Source organism: Hakea prostrata, chromosome 3 (genome assembly GCF_041222555.1).
Source record: "Hakea prostrata isolate BN-2017 chromosome 3, UWA_Hpros_2, whole genome shotgun sequence".
NCBI lineage: Eukaryota > Viridiplantae > Streptophyta > Magnoliopsida > Proteales > Proteaceae > Hakea > Hakea prostrata.
Genome location: NC_142602.1, coordinates 41,926,732 through 41,954,056, shown reverse-complemented (window position 1 = coordinate 41,954,056; position 27,325 = coordinate 41,926,732). Strand labels below are relative to the sequence as shown.

Genomic DNA, 27,325 nt, shown 5'->3' with positions numbered 1-27,325 from the left:
CATAGGTGTCAAGGCACTAGGCAAACCAGTGCAATGGAGCCAGTTAAAATGCAAGGCAAAACAAAATAAGCCAGTAAGGCGTCCAAGGCAACCAGGTCAACCAAAGCACCTGGAAGCCAAGGTGCCCAACTAAACGCCTTGATGATTTATCATAAATTGGAGCAAAGACATCTGGAGTTCAATATAGACATTAGAGGGCTTGGTCATACAGCATAAAAGAGGGAAATATTAAACTCATCATCTGAACGACTCAAGGGAAGCAGTTCAATTGATATGCCAAGATCTTGAGCATCCTACAGGAAATAGTAACAATTAGCTTGAGTGATGAAGAAAATCCATTAACTTCCCAAGCCATGAAATTTGTGCAAAGTATAAATATAGTACTCTTGCACGCTGTATCGTTGTCCTTATCATATCTGTTCTAGTCGCCCCTTTGATACTTCCAAAAGGATCATCTTCATTTGTAAACAAAAGAATCCGCTTATCCACAGTTTTTGCAGACCTGGAATCATTAAACTCATGCACATATTAATACCCAAGTACAAGTGGAGGTTCTTAGAAGAATATACAGAAAGTAAAGTAGAAGGGGAAAATAGTGATAACATTTGGTATTACCCTTTACGTAATAAAGCTTGGGCAACCCAAAGGGCATTGTAAAGAGAGTTATCCCGAGACTCAGAACTAATTCCATATTGACTACCAATTTTGCTTGTAAATGTATCTGTCACAAGAAAATATTTAATGATCAACCAACCACTTCACTTTGAAAGGTCTACAATTTTGTAAAACCTAAACATCTGCCACAGATCCAAGGTAAAAGTTCAACCAAAAAAATGGTATAACATTCAATCACCTCTGCAACAGCCAACCCAAACTCCAACAACCCCCCCCTTCTTCTTCTTCTTCCTCTTCTTCAGGAAGAAACCTACCACAGTATCCAAGGTACCTCAAAAAAAATTGCTGCAACCTTGATAAAAAGCAGAATATTCTGAAAATCATAACTTCACCGTATCCTCATGAAATTCTGGACTTACTATTTTCTTCTTTGAGATGCTTGACTCCTCCAGCTAGGGGATAGATAAAGAAAACCATCGCTCAACTGTTACGAGTAACTCCTAAAAGAGAAATCTAATTGCACCTGGGAAAGACCATTTAAGCTCTGGCAAATGCCCTCAAAAACGGGTTGATCTACGGTTTATGAAATTTCTAAGCTTAACTAACCATTACAAGACATGATACAAAGCCTACAAAAGCACATAAACATCAGAGAGGATATTCAGCACAGAAATTTCCTTCTCAAATTTTGATGCCAGAAATTTTGATGTCAGTTTCCTACCCAAAGTAGATTATTCTGAAAATTCTCCATCAACAATCTTTCTAGAAACTTTCTACTCAGTTTTCTCCATTAGTCAGTCGACTCAGTCCATTCCCGTCAGCCAGCCGGTGAGAGCAAAAAGTATGGCATGTTAATATTTATCATTATTTCACTAGAAATAAGGTCATTTTTTTTCCATAAAGTGGGCAAAAAAGAAAAAGAAGAGATTTCTTCAGAAAATGGTAGAACCAACTCCATTTCATGTTAGAGCATAGCAATGGCCCAACCATAAAAGAAACAAACGGTTTCTATTAAACAGCAACCATGGGGGAAGAAAAAAGAAAGAAAAAGAAAAAGAACCTGCCTAGTCTAATAGCATGTTTTTTTATTTTATTTTTTTTATTTGTGGGCGGGGGGGGGGGGGGAGACGAGGTTTGAGGATTCCAAAGGCCAAGCTCCAAAATTCACCTTCAATCTGACTAAACTCTTTTATAAGCCTTGCTGTTGGCCTGTCTAAATCTTCCCGCTCTGCAACATTGAATACAAAAACACCATTTAACTCTTGAAGATTTTTCTTCACTCTCTGCAGAAACATAACAGGATAAATTTCTATGTGCTGAATATAGTTTGAACTATAAAAGAATCATTAAGTACAAACATGTAAGTTGGAATACAATTAACAGAGTTGCTAAAATTCACCCCCCCCCCGCCCTAAAAACCCAAAAAAAAAAAAGCACAGTTGCTAAGGTCACAACCAATTCATACTGGTTTCCCACATAACACCATGATGGAAAGAATGTATATTATAGAGAACATTGAAACTTGCATTAAAATGCATGAACAATTACAAAAACAACTACAAGAACAAGTTAAATTCAAGAAGTCGTAACAGGCTAAACTCAGTTTTCAGTTTTACAATGAAGAAGCTACAACAATAGTAGGAAATATTGCCGAAATATTGGCAAAACTAGGCGATATTTCACCGTGTCGGTAGGTGTCAAAATGAAACTCTAGGCAAAAATGATAAGTCTAAGAAATTGCCGATTATTTCGGCGATACAAGAATGATATTTCGCCCAACAGTCAAAATATTGACCGTTGGCTGAAATATCGCTCATGTGTCAATTTCTCAGCAATAAATTGCCTTTTTAAGGGATGCCAAGGTCGACATTTTGCCTCATTCGAGTGAAATTTTGACCTTTTCTCTTACTCTCCTGTTTTACCTTGATTCTTGCTCTGTTTAGAGTCGATCTTTGACATCTAGCACTAGTTCTTGCGTGATTCTTTCCAACAAAAGCGTGCATCGCATCGATCAAGCAGTGTTCCACTCAAATCTTGGAGATTTTCATCTCAGAGGTAACCATACTTCTCCAAACTTCATTTTCACAAAATGCATGATAGCATGTTGTTGGATTGGTATGGAACTAATATATATTGAACATTGTGGGCAGATCTAACAAACTCACAGTGTCCAATTTTTATTTTTTTTGCAAAGTAATTTATTTATTTATTTGTTTATTTATTTATTTTTGGGCGTATTTTCCTAAACTAGAAATGCAACAGCTATGGGTACGCACTTAATATATGTTGAACATCATGGCCCGATCTATGGTCTAATGAAGTCAAAATATTTTTTCACCCAATAAATAATTATTTTATTTTTCAAAAATTATTAAGATATTTATACAAAATATCAATAACTATGAAAAATACCAAAAAAAGGGCAAAATGTTTTGATAATGATAGAAAATTATGAAATATCTATCTATGTGTTTTTTAAGTGTTGTCCATGTGGTTTCATCACCAGTTTTGGTATGGAAAGCCTATTTCTTGCCAAAAAAATTAAAAATTTATTATATTAAAAAAAAATACATAAGCAAGGGGGGAAAAATTAGTAGCTAGGTACATGATTGTTCCTTTTTCTGGAGAAATTATTTTGGTGTTGTTCAGTGACTTATGCAATCATTTTGTATGCAATAGTGATCATGATTGCTAGTGGGACAACCACAAGGAAAGCACAAAAAGCAAGAAGATGGAGGGTTGACCTTATATGGCACTATTGTGTGGTGATTAACAAAAACAAAAACAAGACAATGTAATTTCTATAGTAACCGGTTAGGGTCAAGTGGCATTAGCAAGTTTAAGGCAGACATCACTGGAAGTTCGAAGGATGAGGCCACATGCATGAAAGTTGGTGTGAAGGTAGTGAAGGCAATCAGGGAATTAGAGAAAAGGAAGGGGAAGAAGAAAAATGAAAAGAGGAGAGAGGCCAGAGCACTCGATGACGCAGTGCAGGGACCTTTAGCGTACAAAGTTAATTCTAATTCTCAAGAGGATGTTGACCTGTTGATGTGGGCAAAGAATAAAAGGAGAAGGAGATGAGGCGTGCGATGGCAGAGAGCATGGCATCACACCAGCATGAGCAGGAGAGGGCTAGAGCTAAAGCTATAAAAGTTGTCACTCTAGGGCTCTAGGGGCTGGAGCATCTGGGTCAAGAGGAATGGGCAGTATTTATGACATATTTAGCTGATCACAAAGTTAAAGGACCACTCCTCCATCAGCAGCTGATTATCAACGCCATCAAGACTCAATCCTAGAGCAGAATCCTGATGTTTTGAGGATGAGGGGGGCGAAGGAGCAGAAGATCTCAAGTGCATGAAAGAACACAAAGGGCAAGTTTAAAAGTGCAGTGGCAAAGTGAATGCTCTTCCACACCATTCCAACAAACACAACACAGGGACCGTACTACAAGCTTATGATAGACACTATTGCAAAGGCAGGTCCTGGACACGCTGGCCCCACCCCTAAAGAGTTAATCACCACCTTACTTACATAAGAGAAGGAGTCGGAGAAATACATCTAGGATATGAGACCCTTCTGGGAAACATAAGGATGCACTATTATGTCTGATGTAGGTACTGGTCCGACGAAAAAGTCCATCAACTTCATGGTGTATTGCGATAGGATTATACCTTTGAGATCTGTGGATGCTACCAGTAATGTAAAAGACCACAAATATATCCTTGGTTTTCTACAGGAGGTGGTGGAGGAGGTGGGGCCAAAGAATATAGTGCAGATCATCACCAATAATGGCTCGAACTTCATGAAGGCGGGTGAGATGATAACGAGGTGAAGTGAGTATCATCTTTTTTGGACACCCTGTGCAGCCCACTATATCGACCTCGTGTTGAAGGGTAATGGGAAGATCAAAATTGTCGAGGGCGTAGTGGAGAAGGCTAGACAGGTGACGAATTTCATTTACAATCATCTCTACGCTCTCGACATGATTAGGGGATCATGTAATGCTGACTTAGTGCAACTTTCTCCTACGAGATTAGTGACCAATTTCGTCGCCCTTAGTAGTATACAAGAGAAGATGCCTAAGATCGATGTTTGCATCCCAAGAGTGGTTTGATTGGGTAGATCCAGGTTAAATAAGTAAATTTTATGCAATTATTTTATTTTACAAATTATTACACTATCTATTAAGTACTAACTTAATGTGTTTGTCATAATTCAAAACCCAAAACAGGTGCGATGCACAACGCACCATCTCATCTAATTCCTGGAGAAATATAAAGATTGTCAAGCAGACCATAGACCCCATCTATAAAGGTCTTGCCTATGGTGGACTCCTCCTTGAAGGGTCCCATTATACCCCACTTGTATGCAGCCATTCGACGTATGAAGACTACCATAGAGAGAGCAAGCCCAAGAGGCAGCCAAAGTTTCCTAAACATCGTTAATAAATGATGGACCCAACATCTTATGCATCCACTGCATAAGGCTTAAGTAAATATTGTGGGTTGTTACCTTGTTTTGTTTGTAATTCATTCAATCTTAAATCTAACTGTGAGTTTGTGAATTGTGAAGCCTATTATTTCAATCCCAAACATCAGTACAGCAAACATCTAAGGTTGAACACAAGACTGCTTGAGGCCGTGATGCAAACGATTGCAAAGTTGGAGCGGGACCTGATGGTCCAATCATTTTCTAACAACAAGGTGAGATAGTAGGGATTTCGACTTAGGACTTACATTGACTTTTGAAAGAATTTAGCTAACCATCATTACAAATGATTGTAGATATAGTTGTTAAGGGACGCATTTGGGTCCTTTAGCATAAATGTTGTTCTAAGGGGACAAGGTGACACTGATCCAAGTTAGATGTATTATTATTATTACATTTTACAAATAAGTAGATTATATGTTAAGTATTAACTTAATGATTTTGTCATAATGCAGCTAAGTGGTGGCTATAGTATGGTTTGAGTGCAACGAACCTCAAAAGACTGACAATTAGGATCCTCTCCCAGACTTGCTCCGCTCCGGGTGTGAACCGAACTAGAGTACATTCAGCTTGATCCACTCAGTGAGGAGGAACGGGTAGCCAGTGCCTAAATGATCTAGTCTTCTGCCACTACAATATAAGGTTGAAGGTACAACATGCCAGCAAACAGGCTAAAGGTAGAGGCAACAGGACATCGAACTTGCCAATATCTTTGAGGTGCAATCAGATGGTGAGGATCCCCTCACTGATTGGCTAATGGAAAGGGGTGAGCTGGTGTTAGACTAACTTGGAGGGAGGCTTGACCCGAGATTGCTCAAGCCGTAGGGTTTAATGTTGATGCATTCATAGCATCTCAAGATGGGCAGGCACACGCACAAGAGGCAGCCGGTATTGTGGATGAGGATTGGTTGGTCCCTGGCACGCACAACGATGATGAGTATTGAAGAATGCGCATAAGCACCAAGGCAGCAGCCTTGGTGCACAAGCTTACCTTTGGAGATATTTCCCATTACCTTCTATTTTTTGTGTAGAAACCTTGATGAACAAGGTTTGGGTGTTTTGGAAAACATACTTTCTAATTTTCTGTTTGTTTCTAAGTTCAGAACTTTCCTTCTTTTGTAGTTTCTATTTTGGAGAGATCTTACGAGTTAGAATGCTAGAAATTTCTGTCCACATATTGTAATTTTTTTATTTCATTTTTTAAGAGGACAAGTTTCTTATCTCTCAAGTTGTGAAGGCTATAAATAAAGGTAGCCTGCAATTCTAGTTCTTCTTGCTAGAATCGCAGGTCTTGCTGTGGTTCCTCTCACTTCTTCTCTGTTCTTCTCCTTGTTTCTACACTGTTTTGACTCATTAAAGCCTATTTTCTAACATGGTATCAGAGTTTTATTGAATCGAAATAGTGCAGATCCATTCCTTCTTTTGAAGACAAATTTGTGTTCAATTCTCCTTGGTGTGCCCCCACCAAATGCTGCACCTAATATATTGTTAGATCAAGTTTTTATGTGAACTGATCTATTCTACCTACTACCCTACTTTTAAAGGTCCCAAAACTTAGATCATATTCAGTTTTTTTACCTCCCTTCGTCAGCTTTTAATTCTGCACTCTGCAGAATTTGATTTCTCCCCACTCGGCCTGTAGGATATTGGTTCAAGCTTCTACCCTACTGAGTGTGTGATATGTACTACAAGTTATAATGTCTTCAATTACTGGTGATTTGACTACAAGTACTGCTAAATCCAAAGGATCACAAGTTGATCTAGTGAATGTTCAGATTACCTCCATCAAACTCAAAGGTGATTCTAATTATTTGCTTTGATCACAAGCTGTTCATGTTTACATACTTGCAAAAGATAGACTTAAGTTTAAAACGATGCAATCATCAAAATTTGGATGTGGAATAGCACGGAACTTGATGATATTGCAGCTAATGTTATGTTTCACAATACTGCCAAGGGAATATCGGATAACTCGCAAGAAACCTATTCTCAGTATGGAACCTAACATGGAATGACATTTTTGTATCTAAGCTTCTAGTAGGGTTGAACCCCTAACTGAAATATGTGAAAAGGACATCTTTGTGCTAGTGAACATGTCCCCAACCTTAGTGAAGCATATACTAGACTCCAACGAATTGCCTTGCCTTAAGGGGGTTCATCTAGAAGTAGTTCTAATGGAGAAATATTGCCTTTACTACATCTCGTGGAAGAGGACATGGCCATAGTTCAAGGGGAGTTATCAACCTCTTGGAAACCATAGTGTTCAACAATCTGATAAGGCATCTAGGCTTTGAACTCACTATAGTAAAACTAGCATTTGGTGGAAGCTTGTTGGGCCAAACATGGAAAGCCAAAGTGGGCCAAGCAACTTGCCAATCATGTCGTATCTGATGGCGCTACTGATACAGCAGCAAACAACGATAGTGGTTCTAGATTTTCTTATGGGGACTTGTCTAAGCCTTCGAGATGATGTAAGCCAAATCCTTCGCCATTTACCAAATATTGGGACCGCCACTTCCACATGCACTAGTACTTCTACTGCCACCCTCTCTCATGCAGGTAACACAGCCTGTCTCACCTCTACATCCACCTCTTAGATCATTAATTCACCGGCTTCTTCCCACATGACTAGTAAGTCATCACTTTTTAGTTCTTTTTCTAAATTTACTACTAATAACTTTGTTGTCATAGCTAATTGTACTTCCACACCCATTCTAGGTCTTGGAAGTGTTTCCCCCACACCTATTCTAGGTCTGGAAGTGTTTGCCCCTACACCTTCCCTTACTTTGTCATCCGTACTTCATGTTGCTAATTTTCCTTTTAATTTGTTATCTATTAGCCAACAAATTAAAACTTTGAATTGCTCCATAACTTTTACTCCTAATTCTTGTGTTTGCCAGGACCTTCACATAAGGAAGATGATTGGTGGAAGGTGTGAAAGGAATGGTCTCTATTATTTGGACTATGTTGCTCATACTGCAGCTTTTTCTGATGATGGTGTAGATGTTTTCCAGTGGCACTATCATTTAGGACATATTTCCTTAGCTAGATTAAAAATGTTATTCCCTTCTTTAAAATCAGTATCTAGGTTAAATTGTGACGCATGTGAGTTGGGGAAGCATTACCATGCCACCTATCCTCCATGCTCTGTCCCTCATAGTGAATCTTTGTTTTCTTTAGTTCATTCCAATATTTGGGGTCCTTGCAGAGTTAGTAATTTCCATGGGCCACGATATTTTGTCACTTTTGTGGACGATTTTTCATGTCTTACATGGTTGTATCTTCTAAAGAATTGAATTGAGCTCCTACCTATATTTAAAAATTTTATTCATAAAATAAAGACTCAATTTTATCTTCCAAATAAAGTTTTTAGATCAAAGAATACTTTAGAATATGTACAAGATGAAATGTCCAATTTTTGTGACTTTTTTGGAAATGATTCATCAAACCAGTTGTTCATTCACTCACCAATAAATAGAGTGGCTTAACGCAAGAATCGCCACCCTTTGGAGGTTGCACGTGCTTTTTTAATTCAATAGAATGTTCCTAAGAGTTACTAGGGTGATGCAGTTTTAAATTGCTGGTCATTTAATTAACCGAATGCCTATGGCTTTACTTTCTGACAAATCCCTATTTTTAGTTGTTTTTCCAAATAGAGAACTGGTTGTCTTTATTTTGTTCACGTGCTATATATTATGGATAAACTTTCTCCTAGATTTATTAAATGGCAGCATATAGATGGGCGTGGTGGGCCCCTATATAAAAGAATCCACCATATGTAGGACCTTTATAATTGAGTCCATTAGCTTCACTATGGCCCCAACTATCTCCAAATGTCAAATGCAAACATTGATCTAAGCCAAAATTTCTTGTCCTCAATACTCCTCAAAGAAAAGTAATTCATGTAGATCTGGTGATACCGAGTCGCGCTAGGTCACCACCATATTTCTCTCTCAATATGTTTAGGGTGTAGTTGTGATTGTAGATGAAGTTTGTGACTTGTCTTGCCCTCACAGTTACACACTGCACAATCTTGAATTTCCTAATATCCTTCAACATGAGATCAATGCAGTGGGCAACACCCAATGTCCAAAATAGGTTGTATTTGGTGCTACTCATCATTTCCCAGATTTATTGAAATCACTACCATTATCTCTGACAATGTGCACAACATTATTCATGCCTACCTCCTCCACCACATCTTATAAGAGCCTATAGATATACCTATACTCCTTCAACTCTTTAAATGAATCCACTGATCTCAAGAAGACGGTTTTCCCATCATAGTATATCATAAAGTTAATGATGGAGTTTCTCATCATACTGCTCCATCCATCACACATTATGGTTACCCCAAACTCTCCCAGAAGGGCCTCATCCCTATAAGGTACTCATAAACCTCTATCTTCTGCCGTGGTAGATATAACTTCATTATTTCATAAGGGGTCGAGCCACGGTAACTTGCATCAGACTCTGCAATGGCGTTAACCATCCACTAGTAGTAGGGCCGTAGTAGGGCCCCTTTGTAGTGTTAGCTGGGATAGTGTTCAAGAGCATCCACTTTGCAACTACTTATTACACCCCTTCATGTTCTTCCATATGCCTCTGATCTTGTGCTACTTTGCCCCCTTCTTTTTAAACACATCTAAATCATCATCATCATCATCATCATCATCAAGCCTCGTCCAAAACTCATTGGGATTGATTACATGGATTCTTGCCTTCCAATTAGCCCTGTTTGAGGCCATGCTAGATACAAGGCTTAAGCTATGCATATCCCTTCTCATCACTTCTCTTAAGGTTATCTTTGGTCTACCCCTAGCTCTCCAATTCCTTCAATTTGGATTACATCACTTCTCCGTACAAAGGGATTTACAAGACCCCATTGAATGTCATTGTGCTACCTCAAAAACCTTTATTGATGCTTATCACTTACCGAGCTACTCCCAAACTAACTCTAATATGATCATTCATTATCTTATCCTTCCTAGTTTAACCACTTATCCATCTTAGCATCATCATTACTACTACACTGAGTTTATCTATATGATTCTTTTAACAGCCTAACAACTCTGAACCATACATCATTGTTGGTTGAACGACAGTCCAATAAAATTTTCCTTTGAGCATTAAAGGAATACGTCACAAGACCCCGGACACGCCTCTCCACATCATCCATCCTATTTTAATTTTTTGGATACAGCATCCTCTATATCACCCTTTTTTTTTTTTTAATGATTGAACAAAGGTACCTAAAACAATTGCCTTAAGGAATCTTCTTATCATCAAGTTCACCACCTCATCGTCCGCCAGATCATAACCAAAGTTACAAACTATATATTCTATCTTCATTCTACTTAGTTTAAAGTCTCTTGATTCCAAAGCTGCTCTCCATGATTCTAACTTGGTATTAATCCCTACTTGAGTCTCATCTATGAATACAATATCATCAACAAAAAGCATACACCAAAGAACCTTGTCTTAAATGTCTTTAGTTAATTCATCCATTATAAGTGCAAAAGCTGATCCTTAATGTAGCCCAACTATAATCGAAAATTTATTACTCTGTTCCCCGATTATTCTCTCACTTGTCACTGAACAATCATATCCTTAACTATGTCCACATATTTACTTGTAACACTTCTTTTCTCTAATACTTGCAAAATTAATGCTCTAGACACTCTATCATAAGTTTTTTCTAGGTCAATAAGCACCAAATGAAGGTCTTTCCTACACTCTCTATACCTTTCTGTAAGTCTCCTAATAAGGTAAATAGCTTATGTTGTAGATCTTCCCAACATAAGGGAGTTTGACCATGCCTATGTGATCACTAACGGTCTTACCCTCTAATTATAAAGCCTCATGGGTTGAATCTTCTGGCTTTAACTTCTCTTATAATGGAAGGGGCTTGTCTTCGGGTTGAACTTCTCAGTGGGTCCTTAGATTTCTGAAATGTAGGGTTAGGACCATGGTCTTTTGGAACAAGACTTTGTCCAGTTGTACCCTCTTTTCTACCTTCCTCTTACAGATTCAAGGAAGGAACTCAATCACTCACTCTAAAGGACTCTAATCCATATTCTAAGATAAGATATGGAGTCTTAACAATTAGGAGGTTAAAGTGAACTCAAGTTGTGAGATCCCAACCTAACTGGGAATTTCACCTACACAAGGACTCTCAAATAACTAGCAAGATACTAACCTAGTATAAGAAAACAAAGATACATTTATGACCTTTGGATCGAGGGGTTCTAGCCAGATCCTTTCTGAGCCCCAAAATGACTAAAACAACAACAACAACAATAAGCCTTGTCTCAAAATGGGGTCGGCTACATGGATTCTTGCCTTCCAATCAATTCTGTTTGAGGCCATGCTAGATACAAGGCCTAAGCTATGCATATCCTTTCTCACTACTTCTCATAAGGTTATCTTAGGTCTACCCCAAGCTCTTCTACTTCTTTCAATCTGGATTATATCACTTCTCTGTACGGGGGCATTTATAGGTCTCCGTTGAACATGGTCGTGCCACCTTAAACGACTTTCCCGAAGCTTATCACTTATGGGAGCAACTCCCAAACCAACTCTGATATGATCATTCCTTATCTTATCATTCCTAGTTTTGCCACTTATCCAATTTAGCATCTTCATTTCTGTTACACGAAGTTTATCTATATGATTCTTTTTAATAGCCCAACACTCTGCACCGTACATCATAGCTGGTCGAACGACGGTCCTCTAGAATTTTCCTTTAAGCTTTAATGGAATACGCCGATCACACAAGACCCCAGATGCACCTCTCCACTTTGTCCACCCCAAAAGGACTAGAAAATGACCAAAATACCCCTAAGGTATTTGACCAGCTTTGGATTAGGCCTTTTGGGTATGGTTTTTGGCCCCAAATATTGGGGGTCAACCTTGTTCACATAACTTGATGTATCCTAGGTTGGCCCTAAAGTTGGGCCCAAAAACCAGACCTAAAATGTGCACCTAAAGTTGGCCGAATACCCCAGGGGTATTTTGGTCATTTTCCAAGCCCACTTGGGGCCAAATATAGGTCTTATTTTACTCCCCATGATCCTAGGGTCAAAGATCTAAATTTATTTTTTTTAATTTGATGAGTCAAGTATGAGTTATTGAGAGTTTTAGAGTATTATTTAGTTAACTGAGTTTGACTTAGTACAAGTCAGTTAGTTGAGTCCTTGTTTGTTTAAATCAGCAGGTGTTCTAATAAGGAGCAAATTGCACTGGCACCCCAAAATGGAGGCTTTAAAGCACTGACACCCCACTTTATGTTTGAAAAACAAAGACACGCGAAATCATTAAACACATTAGTCCCTTCTATTAGTGAAACAGTTAACCCAATGTTTATTTTTCTTTAATTCCAAAAATTCCCTTATCAAAATCTGAGGAGAAAAAAATAAAAATAAAAAATCCAACAACAACGTCTTCATCAAATAACCTTCGTAGGCGGAAGAATGTCTTTTCTTTTCTTTTCTTTTCTTTTCTTTATTTCTTTTTTTTTTTTTTTTTTTTTTTTTTTTTTTTTTTTTTTTTTTGAATAAATGAGAATAAGTTTTCTTGGAAGGGTATAATAGTCTTTGCGATAATATAACTAACCATTCTACAGAATAGGACCTATGTGTTTTTCAAACAGAAAGTGGGGTGTCAGTGCTTTAAAGCCTCCATTTCGGGGTGCTAGTGCAATTTGCTATTTAATACACCAAGTGTCCATGTAAGGCGGTTGTATCCTAAACTATAAAGGAAACCCACCCTGAGTCCAATTCCTTATTAGCTAGAGTCCAAGTTCAAGAATTAGTTCAACAGTGGGATCCTTAACAGTTAAGGAATCCCAAATTGAGTCAAAGTGTTTCGTACCTAGGCTATAAATAGCATCTTTAATTCTGAATAAAGTAGATTGGTTGATTTGAGTTAAAAAGAGGCTTAGGCCGTGGGGAAGGAAACCCTTACAGCCAAGGCTGGAGAGTGATATTCAACTTTAGAAACTTCAGCAGCAAGTTCATCTTCTTCAAAACATTCCAGCAGCATTAATTCAAGTAATCAAGGATCTTCAAGCATTCAGGTAAGTCAGGGAAGCATCCCCACTCCATCCCCGCCCCCCTCTCTTGTCTGCAACCTTCCCTAACCCTTCCCCCTCTTGACACCATTTCACTTTCTCCTTCCCAAGTTTTCAGATCCTGACCCAGATAGGACTCCCCATTCTTTACTCAATTCAGACCCATTCAACCCCCATTAGAGTTCCAAAACCCTATAGAACCAAGATTTAATCTCTGTTTTCCCAAACCAGCCTTCTTTGAGTTTTGAAATTTTCTGCACTTCATCTTCTCCAAGAAAGTTGCAGAATTTTGCAGAATTTCAGAAATTTTATAGATACCTAAAAACCGGTCCCTACCTTTAAAAAATTAACTTCAGAATTGCAAAACAGTGTCAATCACAGATCTGGACTACGAGACAGCAATTTGATTCCCAAACCCCTAGTCCTAACCAAATCCCAATCACATTAGAATTTTGAATTTTGAATTCTAATAATATTCAGGTCTGAATTACCATACCCAGTAGCCATAGAGGCCTTAAAACCCTTACCCAAAGGATCAAGAAAACCTAATTGTGTGCTGGTTCCCAATTTGAAGATCCTGGAAGCTAAACCTAAAACCTGGGTTTGCATCATAACCCCTTCCCTAACCCTACCTTTGATCCTAGGTTCCAGCCCCTTTCCTACATCTAAACCTAGAATTTCCTAAATTAATCTTCTTATTACGAGGAAACCATAGCCTGAGAGTTTTCAAAACCCTAAATCTTACTAACCTTCGTCCAAACCTTGAACCCATTAAGCTTTAACATCCCTATTACCCAATTAGCACTCAACTCTAACCCTATGCTAGTCCAAACCCTAGAAACCCTAATTCCAATTAAGGCCTAAATTCCAAAACCTAAAGCTCAAATATCCAATTCTGAAATCAATACAAACAGAAAGGTTTCAGACTTGGTTTTCCAAATCCTAGATTCTAAAACCCAGCTGAACCTAAACCTAGCCCTTAACCAGCCCTAGAACCCCATAACCAGCCCCTTACCATTCTGATGTAACCCAGGGTCTGGGTTAGATTTCCAGGATCTACATAGGTAGGAGCCAGCACTAATTAGGGCCTGAATGGTAGCCGAATTTAGGGTTTCAGAATCTGAGACTTTTCAACAAAGTGCAGGAGCTTCTGATTTCTGTTTTGGTTCCCTATTTACTGCCAAAACTGAGAACCGAAAGGGGTCGGAGGGGTTTCAACAGGTCTGAATGACTGAAACAGCAAGGGGAGGGGTTACTGGGGCTTGTGGGGTGAGGGGATGGTGATACTGTTATGTGCAGAGACTGGAGAGGACTGGGGATGGGATGGCTTAGGGTAGGTGGGAAAGGGGTGGAGACCCTTCTGTACTTACTTGTAAACTGTAACAGCTTGCTGGACTGTGTTCAAATGCTTGAAGGAGAAGAAGAAGAAGAAGAAGAAGAAGAAGAAGAAGAAAGCTAAAATTGCAGAAAAACTCTCTTAAACCCAACCGCAGGTCACCAAGGATCCCATGACTTTCTCTCAAGCGAATTCTTCAAACTCAATTTTTATTCATCAATCAATCTAAAAATTACAACCATCAACTAGGCTATTTATAGCCTTCAAAACCTAAACTGACTTCACTAAGGACTCCCTAACCATTAGGGATCCAACTACCTCTAAACTTGGACTTCAAGTAAACAAATACTTAATAAATAAGGATTCAATTACTAAATTCAGAATAAAACCAAGTCTAAGAGATAAAGTCCCTTAAGATAAGGACCCTTACCCCAACCAACTAACAACCTTATCATAACCAATCAACCAACCAACCAACTTCATCTAAAACTCTTTAATAACTCACAATTGACTGACCAAAATTAAAAAGTAAAAGTAAATAAAAGTATATCCCTGACCTTGGGATCGTGGGGACTAGACCCATATTCAGCCCTAAAAGAAGGCTGGAAAATTCCCAAAATACCCCTGGGGTAGTTTGGCCAGCTTTAGGAAGCTTCTTGTGTCTGGATTTTTGGGCCCAAATTTTGGGAGTCCAACCCAGGCTACATCACTTTCGACCGGTATTGCAAACCCCAGAAGACTGTTGATTCTCTTGAAGAGGATCCTATGGGTGAACCTAGATATAGGGCTAAAGGCCTCCATCAATCAAACCTAGATTCTGGTTCACATCATTTTTGGTTTAGAATGTTTCTACTTCTTTGTAAGTTTGCATATCCTTTTGACAGCAACCCCCCCCCCCCCCCCCAAAACCAAAAAAACAAAAAAAGAAGAAAACGCCACTCCAAAGAAGAAGGGAAAAGAATCTGTAACAGAGACAGAATACTGAATAACACAATTTCAGCTTTGCTTGCCATAGGTTAGGGGAGAAATTCCTTGTTCCAACAGCTGGGAGCCTGGGATAGCTTCAGTTAGATATCCAAGGCTGAGAAACCCCATACCCTCCCCCCTTCTTGTCAATCTTCTGTTGTCCTTCTATTGCGATTAAATTATGTTCTGTTGTTGTTTATCTGCTATGAATATGGAGCAGTGAAGACCCACCAAAGACTTCTACTGCTCTCCAACCCAAAACAAAGCATGCTGTTGTTTCTGCTGCATCTGTTACAGCAACTCTGTTACTACTGCTCAGTCAGTTGGTACAATGCTGCAATTTTCAAGATTGCTTATCTGCTTTCCCCTTCATCAAAACCAGCAGAGGTTTTACCGCCTGGGTCCTTTTCGAAAACCCTCAATGATGTGAAATTCCAGGACCACCCCAAAAAAGCCCCCAAGGGAAAATAGGGATTAGGGTTGCTGCCCAGCACCCTACGGCCAAGCTCAGCTGCATGGAGTTTTTGGCAGCAAGAGCGGCCATTTTGTCATTTTTGGGTACCCCTAGTCTAGTCCAAGTTTGTCATGGTAGATGCCGAGTTTTATTAGGAGTCTATTCCTCTTTCTATTTTGATATTTAAATCAGACCTTTTAGGTTAAATAAGAGTCCTAGTCTAGTTAACAGTTCTATTTGAAGGAAGATTCCTTTAGTTGTCCAAATTTTACAAGGAGTCCAGTCCTACTCTTATTGTGTAAATTAAATCATTCTACATTGAGATAAGAAAGAGTCCTAATAGGAGTAGGAGACCTAATTATTTTAGAAGTTCTTATTTGATTTGCTTTCAAAGTTGAGGCCGAGTATGAGTCCTTCAATGTAGGCTATAAATGCAGCCCAATAAACGTAAAAAAGGCAGCTGTGATGAAATAAAATTTGATCAAAAGATAGATAACGAGTGGAGTTGTGGGTTTCCAAGGGAGGAACCCTGCAGCAGCCTGCTTGTGGTCTTTTGTTTATGCAATTAGTCTTTCTTCAAGCTCTCAACTGGTAAGAAAAGCCTTTCCCGCCCTTCCCTCTCTCATCCCCCATCACACCCACTCTAAAAACCCCCTTCCCCATCCCTGCGGCATTCTTTTCCGCTTCCCCAACCCCCTACCCCATCACACCTCTCAACCCCCCCCCCCCTCTTTTGCTCCTGTGGCATCCTTTCTTCTCCTCCAAAACCTCCAAACCCTAGGCTCTTCCTTCCCTCACCCAAACCCTACCCCCCTTTAGATCCCTCAACCCTTCCCCCTCCCTAACCTTCGATCCCTACCCCTACCCCCAACCCCACTACCCACCTACCACCTAAAACCCTAAAATTCAGAAATCCCTTCTTTCATTCCCCCCCCCCCCAACCCTAGTTTCTAGATCTCCCCATCCCCTTCACCAAATATCCCTCCTCTTTTTGGAGTGTCTTCCCATCCTTTCCCCATGCACTTGCTCCCTAGTAGTAACAGTAATTACCACTAGAAACCCTAGCAAATCCAAACAGACTTTCTAAAGCCCTGGACAGCCCCCACATACCCAACCGCAGGGTTTAGAGGAAGTGAGGAACCCTAATTTTCCTGCTGAATTTAACTAATTGATCCTGCAACTGGCCCTCGATTTCAAGGCTATCCTCAATTTTCTAATTTCATTCAATTTCATTCCACTCTCATATCTTCACTTCTGTCCATTCCAATTACACATTTACACCATGTTTGCAGCATCATCACCTCCACTCATTCCAAACCTTAGTCCCAAGTCCCAACAGATGGCTGGTTTGATCTACAGGATTTTAATTCCGTGTTGAGGGTTACTGTGGTGGTATCTTATAATTCAACCATCAGAATCAACTTGGATTTCCACTGGTACTTCACTTAATATAAGCACTAATAGAACCAGGTCTGGTTGAACACCAAGGGCCAGTTGGTTCCATAGCTGCCATGGTGTTGTCTAAGCACCGCTTAGGCATCCAGGCTGATTTATAGGGCGGGATCTAGGCAGTTACCACTTACCACCTTATTGTAGTGTGCCTTGCTTTAGTTTAATTGGCATTGGACCAAAATCTGGCATTTACTTATGCCAAATATCATTTATATTTGATATTTCATTCACCTAAGATTAAAATATTGTTCATAGACAAGAAAATATCCCCTAATTGAATCCAATAAAAATAATTCAAAACTAAAAATTCCAAAAAGATAAAAAGGTCAACCCCAAGGTATGGTGTATTTATGTTAGAAAAGGGGGAAGCACATGCACACTCAAATCACCATACTCACTTCAATACTGCATTGCTGGGTGCCTTACCGCCTAAGCATTTCAACTACCATAAAATGTCCTGGATCGCCACGGCGCCTCGACAACTATGGTTGGTTGTAATCCCAAAAAAAATTAATTCTGAATTTTATAGTTACTTGAGTTCTGGGTTTGATTGGGAATGGATAAACCTAGTCTAGCCTTACATTATTGACCCTCTCATAGCCGAGCTGGGAATTTCAGGATCAATACATAACCACAGGTATTAGAAAATCAGATAATACCAAAAATAAAAAGCAATTTCTAGAAAAGAAAACCACTGAAATAGTACAGATTACAGAACAACAAATCTCATTAAGTTTGATAGTTCAAGCAAGCAAAAGCTGTAGGCTTTGAAACAAGGTAAACAAAGACATCTAACCGTGTTGAAGAAACATATTGCAACTTCATCATAAGATCTATTAATGATTTGGGTCTTCAAGGAATGAGAAATACAGTTGACGGCAACATGAAAAAAAGTTTCTTCCTGATCTTCCTGCAAATGTCAACAGAATCAATGTTAAGCCGATACTCTTTGTAGGAGAAAGCCAAAGAATATTCATTAGCAATTATAAAAACCATGAGCAGGTAATATGTCTATAAATAAAAAGAAAAACAGAAAAGGAAGAAGGAAGAACAAGAGTAGAATTTGCTAACAGATAAAGAAGCCTCATGTTACCTTGTGAGGCTCTCCAAAACACATGTTAATACTTATAAAATGACCAGCAAGAGACTGTCCAAATCATAGAAGAAAATTTGACCAAAATTGTCGAAATGTTTGCAATTTTCAAAAACAAAACAAAATGCAAGGATGGAAACACGAAATGTACCGTATCGACTGATACGACAAGATATTTCATATCGTGTCGTATCAACCCAAAACGATACTTCCGCAATTTATAAAATCACCTTTTTCGGTCGTTATTTCAACATATCGTGAATTTCGACCATATCGCCCCTATCGCCTCTCTAATTTCAACCCGATTTTGAAATTTGTTTATTTCTCTTGCTTTCATCCCTCTTTTCACCTAATTTCTACAACTCCATTTCAATCAAATACTAGATTTGGTCCTCCATTTGGGGATTTCACAAATCTTGCAAGGTGAGTAACCAACTTCATCATTTTTTTTATTTTTGTTTTGTTGGTACCTTAAATCTTCTTGGATTGCTTCCAACTTTTAAGTATATTTACTTTAGAGTGTTGATCTACGAATTTTTAGTGTCATTACTTTTTGGATCTTCTTACTATTTTTTTATTTTTCTGTTATTAAAAATTATTTTGTAAAATTATGTATATTGCTAAAAATGTATATGTATAGTAGATGTATGAGCTTCAAATTAGTGTAAGTGAGTGTTGAGACAACATATTGCTGTGATGGTGTTGAATCAACTTTTTTCTGTTAATTATCTATTTTTATTATATTTAATATATTTTAAATAATTTAAAAAATATTTAAATATTAACAAAACTAATTAATTTCTGTTAGAAATTAAAAATAAGAGAGTATTAGTGGAAGCATGTATGCAATTTTTGGAGCATGTTGTGGAGCTTTTTAAGATAATTAGTTTATTTTATATTTTTTAAATTATTTATATATTAAAAAATACTTATATTTTTTTTTTTAAATAGGAGGTTATTATTAGAAGCATGTATGTAATTTTTAGAGCATATTGTGGAGCTTTTCAAGATACTTAGGCTGCGTTTGTTTGCAAAGGTGGGGTGGGAAAAAAAAACATGTGGGCCCCATGTGTAGTGGGGTGAGGGAGAAGGAAAGGAAAGGAAAGGGTTTTATGGAAAAATGATAGTGGTGGGTCCCACTTTTTACTTTTCCCAACTTTCCCACAAAGTCCCACCAAATATGTGGAGTTTTAAAATGACTTGGGGTGGGAAAGTTGGGCTACCACATCAGCAAACAAGTTTCCTTGAATCAAGGAAACTTGTCCCTCACTTTCCCATCCCAAGCAACCAAACAATCTACCATTTTGGGATTTAAGGGAAAAGTAAGAAATCTACACTCTTTTCAAGAATTTTCCCACCCCTCCTTTATTCCAGCAAACAAACGCAGCCTTAATGTGTATTTCTTGTATAAAGCACTCTTTTTCAAATATGTCAGACATAGCTTGGCAACACGGGAGGCCACTGACAACTGATAGGAGGATGTGGGAGTGTAATTACTACAAGAAACAAATAGGAGTAGTTAAATGAGTACATTAATGGATTGAAGCCCATATGGACTCTTTATGAAGTGACTGTGATGACTAATGATTGGACAGGTCCCACTAGGAAATCCATCATCAATTTCATGTTGAATTGTGATGAGATGACAGTGTTCCTCAAGTTAGTAGATCCATTCGGTGAGAAGAATGATGCAAAATACGTTTATAAATTATTAAAGCAAGTGGTGAAGGAGGTTGGAGTGGAGAATGTGATCCAAATTGTGAGTGATAATGGCTCCAACTACAAGAAAGTTGGGTTGAAGATGTAGGGGAACTCCAAGTATCAAAACATACAGTACTAATTTTCATTTTTAAATACATATATTTACATTATATGTACACTTTATAACTTTGTATGGATGCCTTGATGGATGGACAAATATAGGCTCTTTTGGACTCCATGTGCTGCCCACCGCATTGACTTAATGCTAAAGGACATCGGACAGATCAAGCTAGTGAAGAAGACCGTGGAGCAAGCTCGACAAGTTAGCACCTTCATCTATAACCACACATATGCATTAAAGATGATGAGGGACAACTGTCAGGGTGACTTAGTGAGGCCAGGCATAACCAAATTTGCTACCAATTGATAGCACTGCAGAGCTTTGAGAATAGAAATACTAGCCTTAGGAGCATGTTGGCATCAGCAGCAGTGGTTTACCAGGGAGGGTTCTTCATCCATAGGAGGAAGGAGAGCATAGTTGACTATACTCGATGAGAGTTTCTAACATAATGTGAGGATAGTGGTGAAGATGCTTGAGCCTGTGGTGCACTGGTGCATGTGTTGGAGATGGTAGCTCAGCAGAGAAGACCTACTCTACCACACATATGGGTTGTAGTAGATAGGATGAAGCAGCAAGTTGCTCAGGTCTACCCACACAGCAACAAGATACGTTTATAAATTATTAAAGCAAGTGGTGAAGGAGGTTGGAGTGGAGAATGTGATCCAAATTGTGACTGATAATGGCTCCAACTACAAGAAAGTTGGGTTGAAGATGTAGGGGAACTCCAAGTATCAAAACATAGAGTACTAATTTTCATTTTTAAATACATATATTTACATTACATGTACACTTTAACTTTGTACGGATGCCTTGATGCATTGACTTAATGCTAAAGGACATCGGACAGATCAAGCAAGTAAAGAAGACCGTGGAGCAAGCCCGACAAGTTAGCACCTTCATCTATAACCACACATGCATTAAAGATGATGAGGGACAACTGTCAGGGTGACTTAGTGAGGCTAGGCATAACCATATTTGCTACCAATTGGATAGCACTACAAAGCTTTGAGAATAGAAATACTGGCCTTAGGAGCATGTTGGCATCAAAGCAGTGGTTTACCAGGGAGGGTTCTTCATCCATAAGAGGAAGGAGAGCATAGTTGACTATACTCGATGAGAGTTTCTAACATAATGTGAGGATAGTGGTGAAGATGCTTGAGCCTGTGGTGCACTGGTGCATGTGTTGGAGATGGTAGCTCAGCAAAGAAGACCTACTCTACCACACATATGGGTTGTAGTAGATAGGATGAAGCAGCAAGTTGCTCAGGTCTACCCACACAGCAACAAGATACGTTTATAAATTCATCCAAGTTAGATGGGAGTCTATGTTGCAGCATCCACTGCATAACGCTAGTGAGTTGTTAAGTTTAGGATTCAATTTAATTTTCATTATGTTATCACATTATTAAGTATTAACTATTCCCTTTTATGACATATTTTTTTCTTATATAGCATACTATTTAAATCCCAAGTACCATTACAAGCACAATCCTGGGATGAGGCAAGATTTGATAGATGCCATCTAAACTGTAGTGGAGAAGTCGGAACCGAATCCATCTAAACAAGAAATCATCCTTATGGAGGTGAGATAGTGATTTAATATTCACAATTCATAATTTTATACTAAGTTATTAACCTAGTTAATGTTTTTTTCATTATATATTAGATAAAGGCATTTAGGGATGCCATTGGAAGCTTCGGTCATTCCGTGGCCATATCGGGACGGGAATCCGCCCCTGGGAGTAAGTCCATTCATTATATATTTTATTATTATATTATATCTTTAACTTAGTTATTTAAGTATTAAAATGACTTGGAGTCTATGTTTGTTGCAGCTGAATGGTGGTTGCAATTTGGACGTGACTCACCCCACTTGAGTACGATTGCAAGCAAAGTGTTCTCCCAGACATGTTCTGCCACTGATTATGAGCGAAATTGGAGCACCTTCAGCCTCATCCACTCAAAGAGGCACAACCAATTGGGTGTGAAGCTTCTAGAGGACCTTGTCTACTTACACTATAATATGAGACTAGGTAGGATCATATTAGACAAGGATGGACAGAGAGAGTAACAATATCGAGTTGGTCGACATATTTGAGATGGATGATGATGAAAACCCAGTAGTTGACTGGAGTAAGGACAGTGGAGTGCCATTGTTGGATGAGGAGAGAGGTCGTCCCGATAGACAGATTGCAAAGGAAATGGGGGCTGATGTGGAGGACTTCATGGCCCAGGAGGGGAGTGCACATGAAGCGCATGTCCGTCCCTTTATGCCACACCCTAGTGCATCCACCCAGAGTGAGGATTTGATTATCTGGTCCAACACTGAGGATGATGTGACTCAGGCCTCCGGCGATGACAACGATGGAAATGATGATAATGACGATGATGATGATGATGGAGGGGATAAGAAGGGTGTTGGACCTCGTGATCAGGACTCAGTTGATCCTAAGGACAGACCACCACCAAGACGTGAGAGTCAGGGGGAGGACGACCATCAAGATTCAAAGGCGAGAGTCAGTTCACCCACGCAACACAAGATTCATACCATACTAGAGCTGCATCTCGAGGCAAAAATGTTTCCTCTACATATTCGAGGAAGGGGAAGGGGAGACAGCACGACTATAACACAGAGGACACGCCATCTTATGGCTTCTAACATCCAAATGATGCCCAAAGCTTGGTGGGATCTATGAGATCCATGAGTATAGATGATTCCAGAGACTCCACCTCTAGAGGATCCAGATGGCATATGCCTACAAAGCCCTCATATGATATTGTTGTGGAGAGTATTGGTTTTACTGGGTCAACTTATAGAGCTTATGGTTATGGACCATATGGTGTCCCTCCTGGCTATTAGACTCAGGGTCAGCCACTAGTGAAGTCTTATGGTTATAAAGTTTATGGAGCTTATGGTGTCCCTCCCACTGTCACCTATCGGAGTCGGCCACTGGAACCTTATTGTCAATATGGACCTTACGCTGACAACTAGGGTGTTCCTTCATTTGTTGAGTAGATCTTCCACTCTATACCATAGCCACCACCAGCCTTTCCATATGCAGTTGAGCCAGTTCCTTATTTGGAGATTCAGAACTTCCCACCATCAAGAAATCTTAAGCATGTGGATGAGGCCATGTACAAAGCTGCAGTTGCCGACTATGTCAACAACTATATGAGGCAAATATCATGGGACTTGTATTGTCATTTGTATGGGGTGCAGATAGAAGAAGGAGACATAGAATAGAGTAGACTTGTAATTGGCAACACTCTCACTTCTTCTCATATAGTCATATGTAGTATATACTTGAATGTTACATTTTCAATGGTTTATTTGGTAAACTAGTAGTTCTATTGTGTTTATAATGCTTGAAATAGGTAGTATGCAAGAATCCAAATCATTTTGAGTCCATATGAGGCCCGAAATTGAAGTTCAAATTTCCCAAAAAAAATCACTAATTTCGATAGAAATTCTGACCGAAACATCGAAATTTCGGCCTTTTCAAGGTCGAAATTCCAATTTCGACTAAAAAATTTTCCTTGGTCCAAATAGAAAGCGAAATAATAAAAATATAACCAAAATATAGGCCAAAGCCTAGTCTCAAAATTAGCTCTATTTTCTACCCTTTTTGCCTATTATATCTTATTTCAACACTCTCCCTCAAGTTGGATCATAGATGTTATAACATGCCCAGCTGGACAAATCACCAATTGTGCTCCGGTATGCACATGACATAGAGACATCAGTCTTTGTTGCAGCTTCTAATCAATGAGTGGCAATCAACACCAATGTGCTTTGCACACTCAAGAAATATAGGATTTGATGTTACGTGAAAAGTAACATGATTATCTCACCATAAAGACATAAATGAATCATCACCAAAGCTGACCTTATTCAACAATTGTCTAATCCACATATTAACCTAAAAAAGAATTGTCCAATCCACATTAACACACATTTAAGCAAGCAACAACTATCTGTTTCTTACCATTCCAAGACACAAGGTTACCGCCAATCGAGTGCAATAGCCTGTCCTTCTATCAACCAGTGATCCAGCCTGGTCTGCATATGAAAAACCTGCTATTCTTCTGTGAGTTGTGACCATAATTTGTGTAAAGTATCCAACAGCCAGGTGCCTTCTCAAGACACCTCAATATTCACCAAACGGCATGCCAATGGGATGTCTAAGGAGTGGATACCAATTGACTACTCACAACACTAACAGGAAAGGCGATGTCAAGTCAAATCATAGTAAGATAGTTCAATTTATCAACAAGTCTTTGATACTTCTCTGGATCATCGAGAGCAACTCCATCTTCGGGCATAAGCTTCACAATAGGATCCACGGGAGTATCTAAAGGTTTAGAACCCAGCGTCCTTGTTCAAACAACAAATCAATCACATACTTATGTTGTGACAAAGAAAATTTCTTCCTTTAGTTAAGCAACTTCTACACCCAAAAAGTATTTCAGTCTTACCAAGTCTTTATTCTGAAACCATTGTTGCAAATTGTTGAGAAAATCGATTGTGGTAGAATGGCTTGAATTGATCAATGTGATCCCAAGACTTTTATTTATAATGACGTGAAAAGAACACTATTACATAAATACCCATACTTGGGCAACAAGAAATAACAAACTAAATAAACCAAACTACTAATAGAATTGAACCAACCAACACACCCCCTCAAGTTGAGGCATAGATGTTAGTCATGCCCAACTTGCCTACAATAGGAAGGAAATATCCTTCCTTCAAACCTTTAGTGAAAATATCAGCCACCTGATCTCTAAAGTCTAGACCTCACAAAAGATATATAGATCAGTCATTGTTCCAACTTTCCTTGAAATAGAAAAAAAAATCTGTCAATTTCAATATGCTTAATTTGATCATGTTGCACAAGATTATTAGCAATACTAATGGCAGCCTTGTTGTCACAATATAGCATCATAGGGCTTAGAACATGAACTTCAACATCTTCTAGCAAACCTTTCAACCACAGCAGCTCACAAACTCCATGAACATAGCTCTAAATTCAGCTTTTGTACTAGATAAAGCTACCACATTTTGTTTCTTACTCCTCCAAGTAACTAGATTACCTCAACCAAGGTACAATAACCTAAAATTGACTTCCAGTCAAGAGGCTCACAACCTAATCTGCATCAGTATATGTTTATACCTTTAGATTATCCGTGCGAGACAAAAGTATCCCTTTTCCAAGGTTCCCTTCAAATACTGCAATATCTGGTAACAGCCTTCACATGTGTTGGATATGGATCATGCATGAACTAGCTCACCAACCCCACAACATAAGTAATGTCAAGTCTGGAGTGGGACAAGTAGATAAGCTTCCCCACCAACCTTTGATATCTTCCTTTGTCCATTGGTTCTCCCTCTTTCTCCTTGAGTTTAGCTCCAACCTCAATAGCGGTATCAATTGCTTTACACCCTAGGTCCCTAACATTCCCACTTTAGATAATAAATCTTGAACATACTTCCACTGGGATAGGTATATACCCTTCTTTGATTGAGCTACCTCAATTCCTAAGAAATATTGTAGCTTCCCTAAATCTTTAATCTCAAACTCATTGCCAAGAAAGTCCTTCAGCCTCTATATTTCCCAACCAACATTCCTTGTGATGACAATATCATCCACATAAACAATGAAAAGAGTGATCTTGGTACCTAACTTCTTGACAATCTATGACTAAAATCACTTTGCTTGTACCGAATAGAGGTTATTACCTTCTAGAGACATCCAAACCAACATCTAGGAGACTTCTTCAACCAATAAATTGACCTCTTAGATAAACAAAATTTCCATGTAGTATAGTCATCAGAGAAACCATATGGGATATCCATATAGACTTCTTCCTCCAACTCCCCATATAAGAAGATATTCTTTACATCTAGTTGGCGCAAGTTCCAATCTTTGTTCACAGCTACAAACAACAGAACTCTGACAGTGTATAACTACGCAACAGGGGCAAAAGTCTCCTGATAATCAATCACATAGGTCTAGGTAAACCCCTTTGCAACCAGTCTGGCCTTCAACCTATTGACCAATCCATCCATATTCTGTTTAACCACAAATACCCACTTACAGCCCATGGGTTTTTTTCCTGAATGAAGTGTGACCAGCTCCCAAGTATCATTTTTCTTCATTGCTTGCATTTCCTCTACCATAGTTGCCTTCCATCTTTTATCAACATAGGCTTCATGCCAACTCTTAGGAACAAAAACAAATAATAAAGAGGATGTAAAAGCACGATAAGAGTCAAACAAAGAGTCATAAGAAATGTACCTAGCTATGTGATGTAACATGTCAACTATCTCCACCTCCTTTTCTAACAACAATAAGAAGATAAAAAAAAGATACCTCGGGGAAATAGTAGAATCTGATTTTGAAGCAAAAGACTGGAGTAGTAACATGTCAACTTTCTCCACCTACTTTGGCTGATTGTAATTCTTCCTTTGATAAGTCTATACCTCCTTATTTTGGTCAATCTTGTTTTAAAAGACCTCAATAGTGTGCCTCACAAGAGTGGTCTCCCCCTGACTAGGTTCCTCACAAGGTTCAGAAAAGGGAGGGGGAGAATTAGAGTCGTCAGGTATACTGGCCGAAATCTCCCCTTAGTCAAGAATCTCTTCCTGAACTCTTAAGTTATGTTGTGGTTGTGTATGGAAGTCTATGTGTGTGAAGTCCAAAGTTGGAAAGAACACCTCTCCTCTAGGACTCTCCCTTTGAAAAGGTGTATAGTAGGGGCAAAACCCATTAAAAACTATATCCATAGACACAATGGTCTTCTTGGAAGGATGATGATAACATTTGTACCCCTTCTGAGTAGCAAAATACCCCAAAAAGATGTAGCATAGCCCATAAGGAGCTAGCTTACTCTGGTAGGCTGTGACTCTAGCATAACACACATCCAAAAACCTTTAGACAAATGAAGAGTCTCCCTGTAGAATCTCATAAGAACACTTAAAACCAAAGTATCCTACTAAGCATCCTATTCATAAGGTAAGAGGCAAT

General features: G+C 38.8%; 1 protein-coding gene across 5 annotated transcripts in view; it reads right to left on the bottom strand.

The window, feature by feature from the left end:
* Positions 1 to 27,325, bottom strand: part of KU70 (ATP-dependent DNA helicase 2 subunit Ku70-like protein) — a 117,388-nt gene that overhangs the window by 73,590 nt on the left and 16,473 nt on the right. For 3 of the 5 annotated variants that reach the window (XM_089150427.1, XM_089150429.1, XM_089150430.1), the window contains 5 exons: positions 18,179 to 18,292; positions 1,784 to 1,898; positions 616 to 721; positions 385 to 502; positions 210 to 293 (listed from right to left, as the gene is read on the bottom strand). In XM_089150427.1, the coding sequence (XP_089006553.1) occupies positions 210 to 293; positions 385 to 502; positions 616 to 721; positions 1,784 to 1,898; positions 18,179 to 18,292 (537 nt within the window). Of the gene's footprint in view, positions 1 to 209; positions 294 to 384; positions 503 to 615; positions 722 to 1,783; positions 1,899 to 18,178; positions 18,293 to 24,283; positions 26,615 to 27,325 lie in introns of those variants that run through there. The other 2 variants (XM_089150428.1, XM_089150431.1) reach the window with 2 other exon arrangements.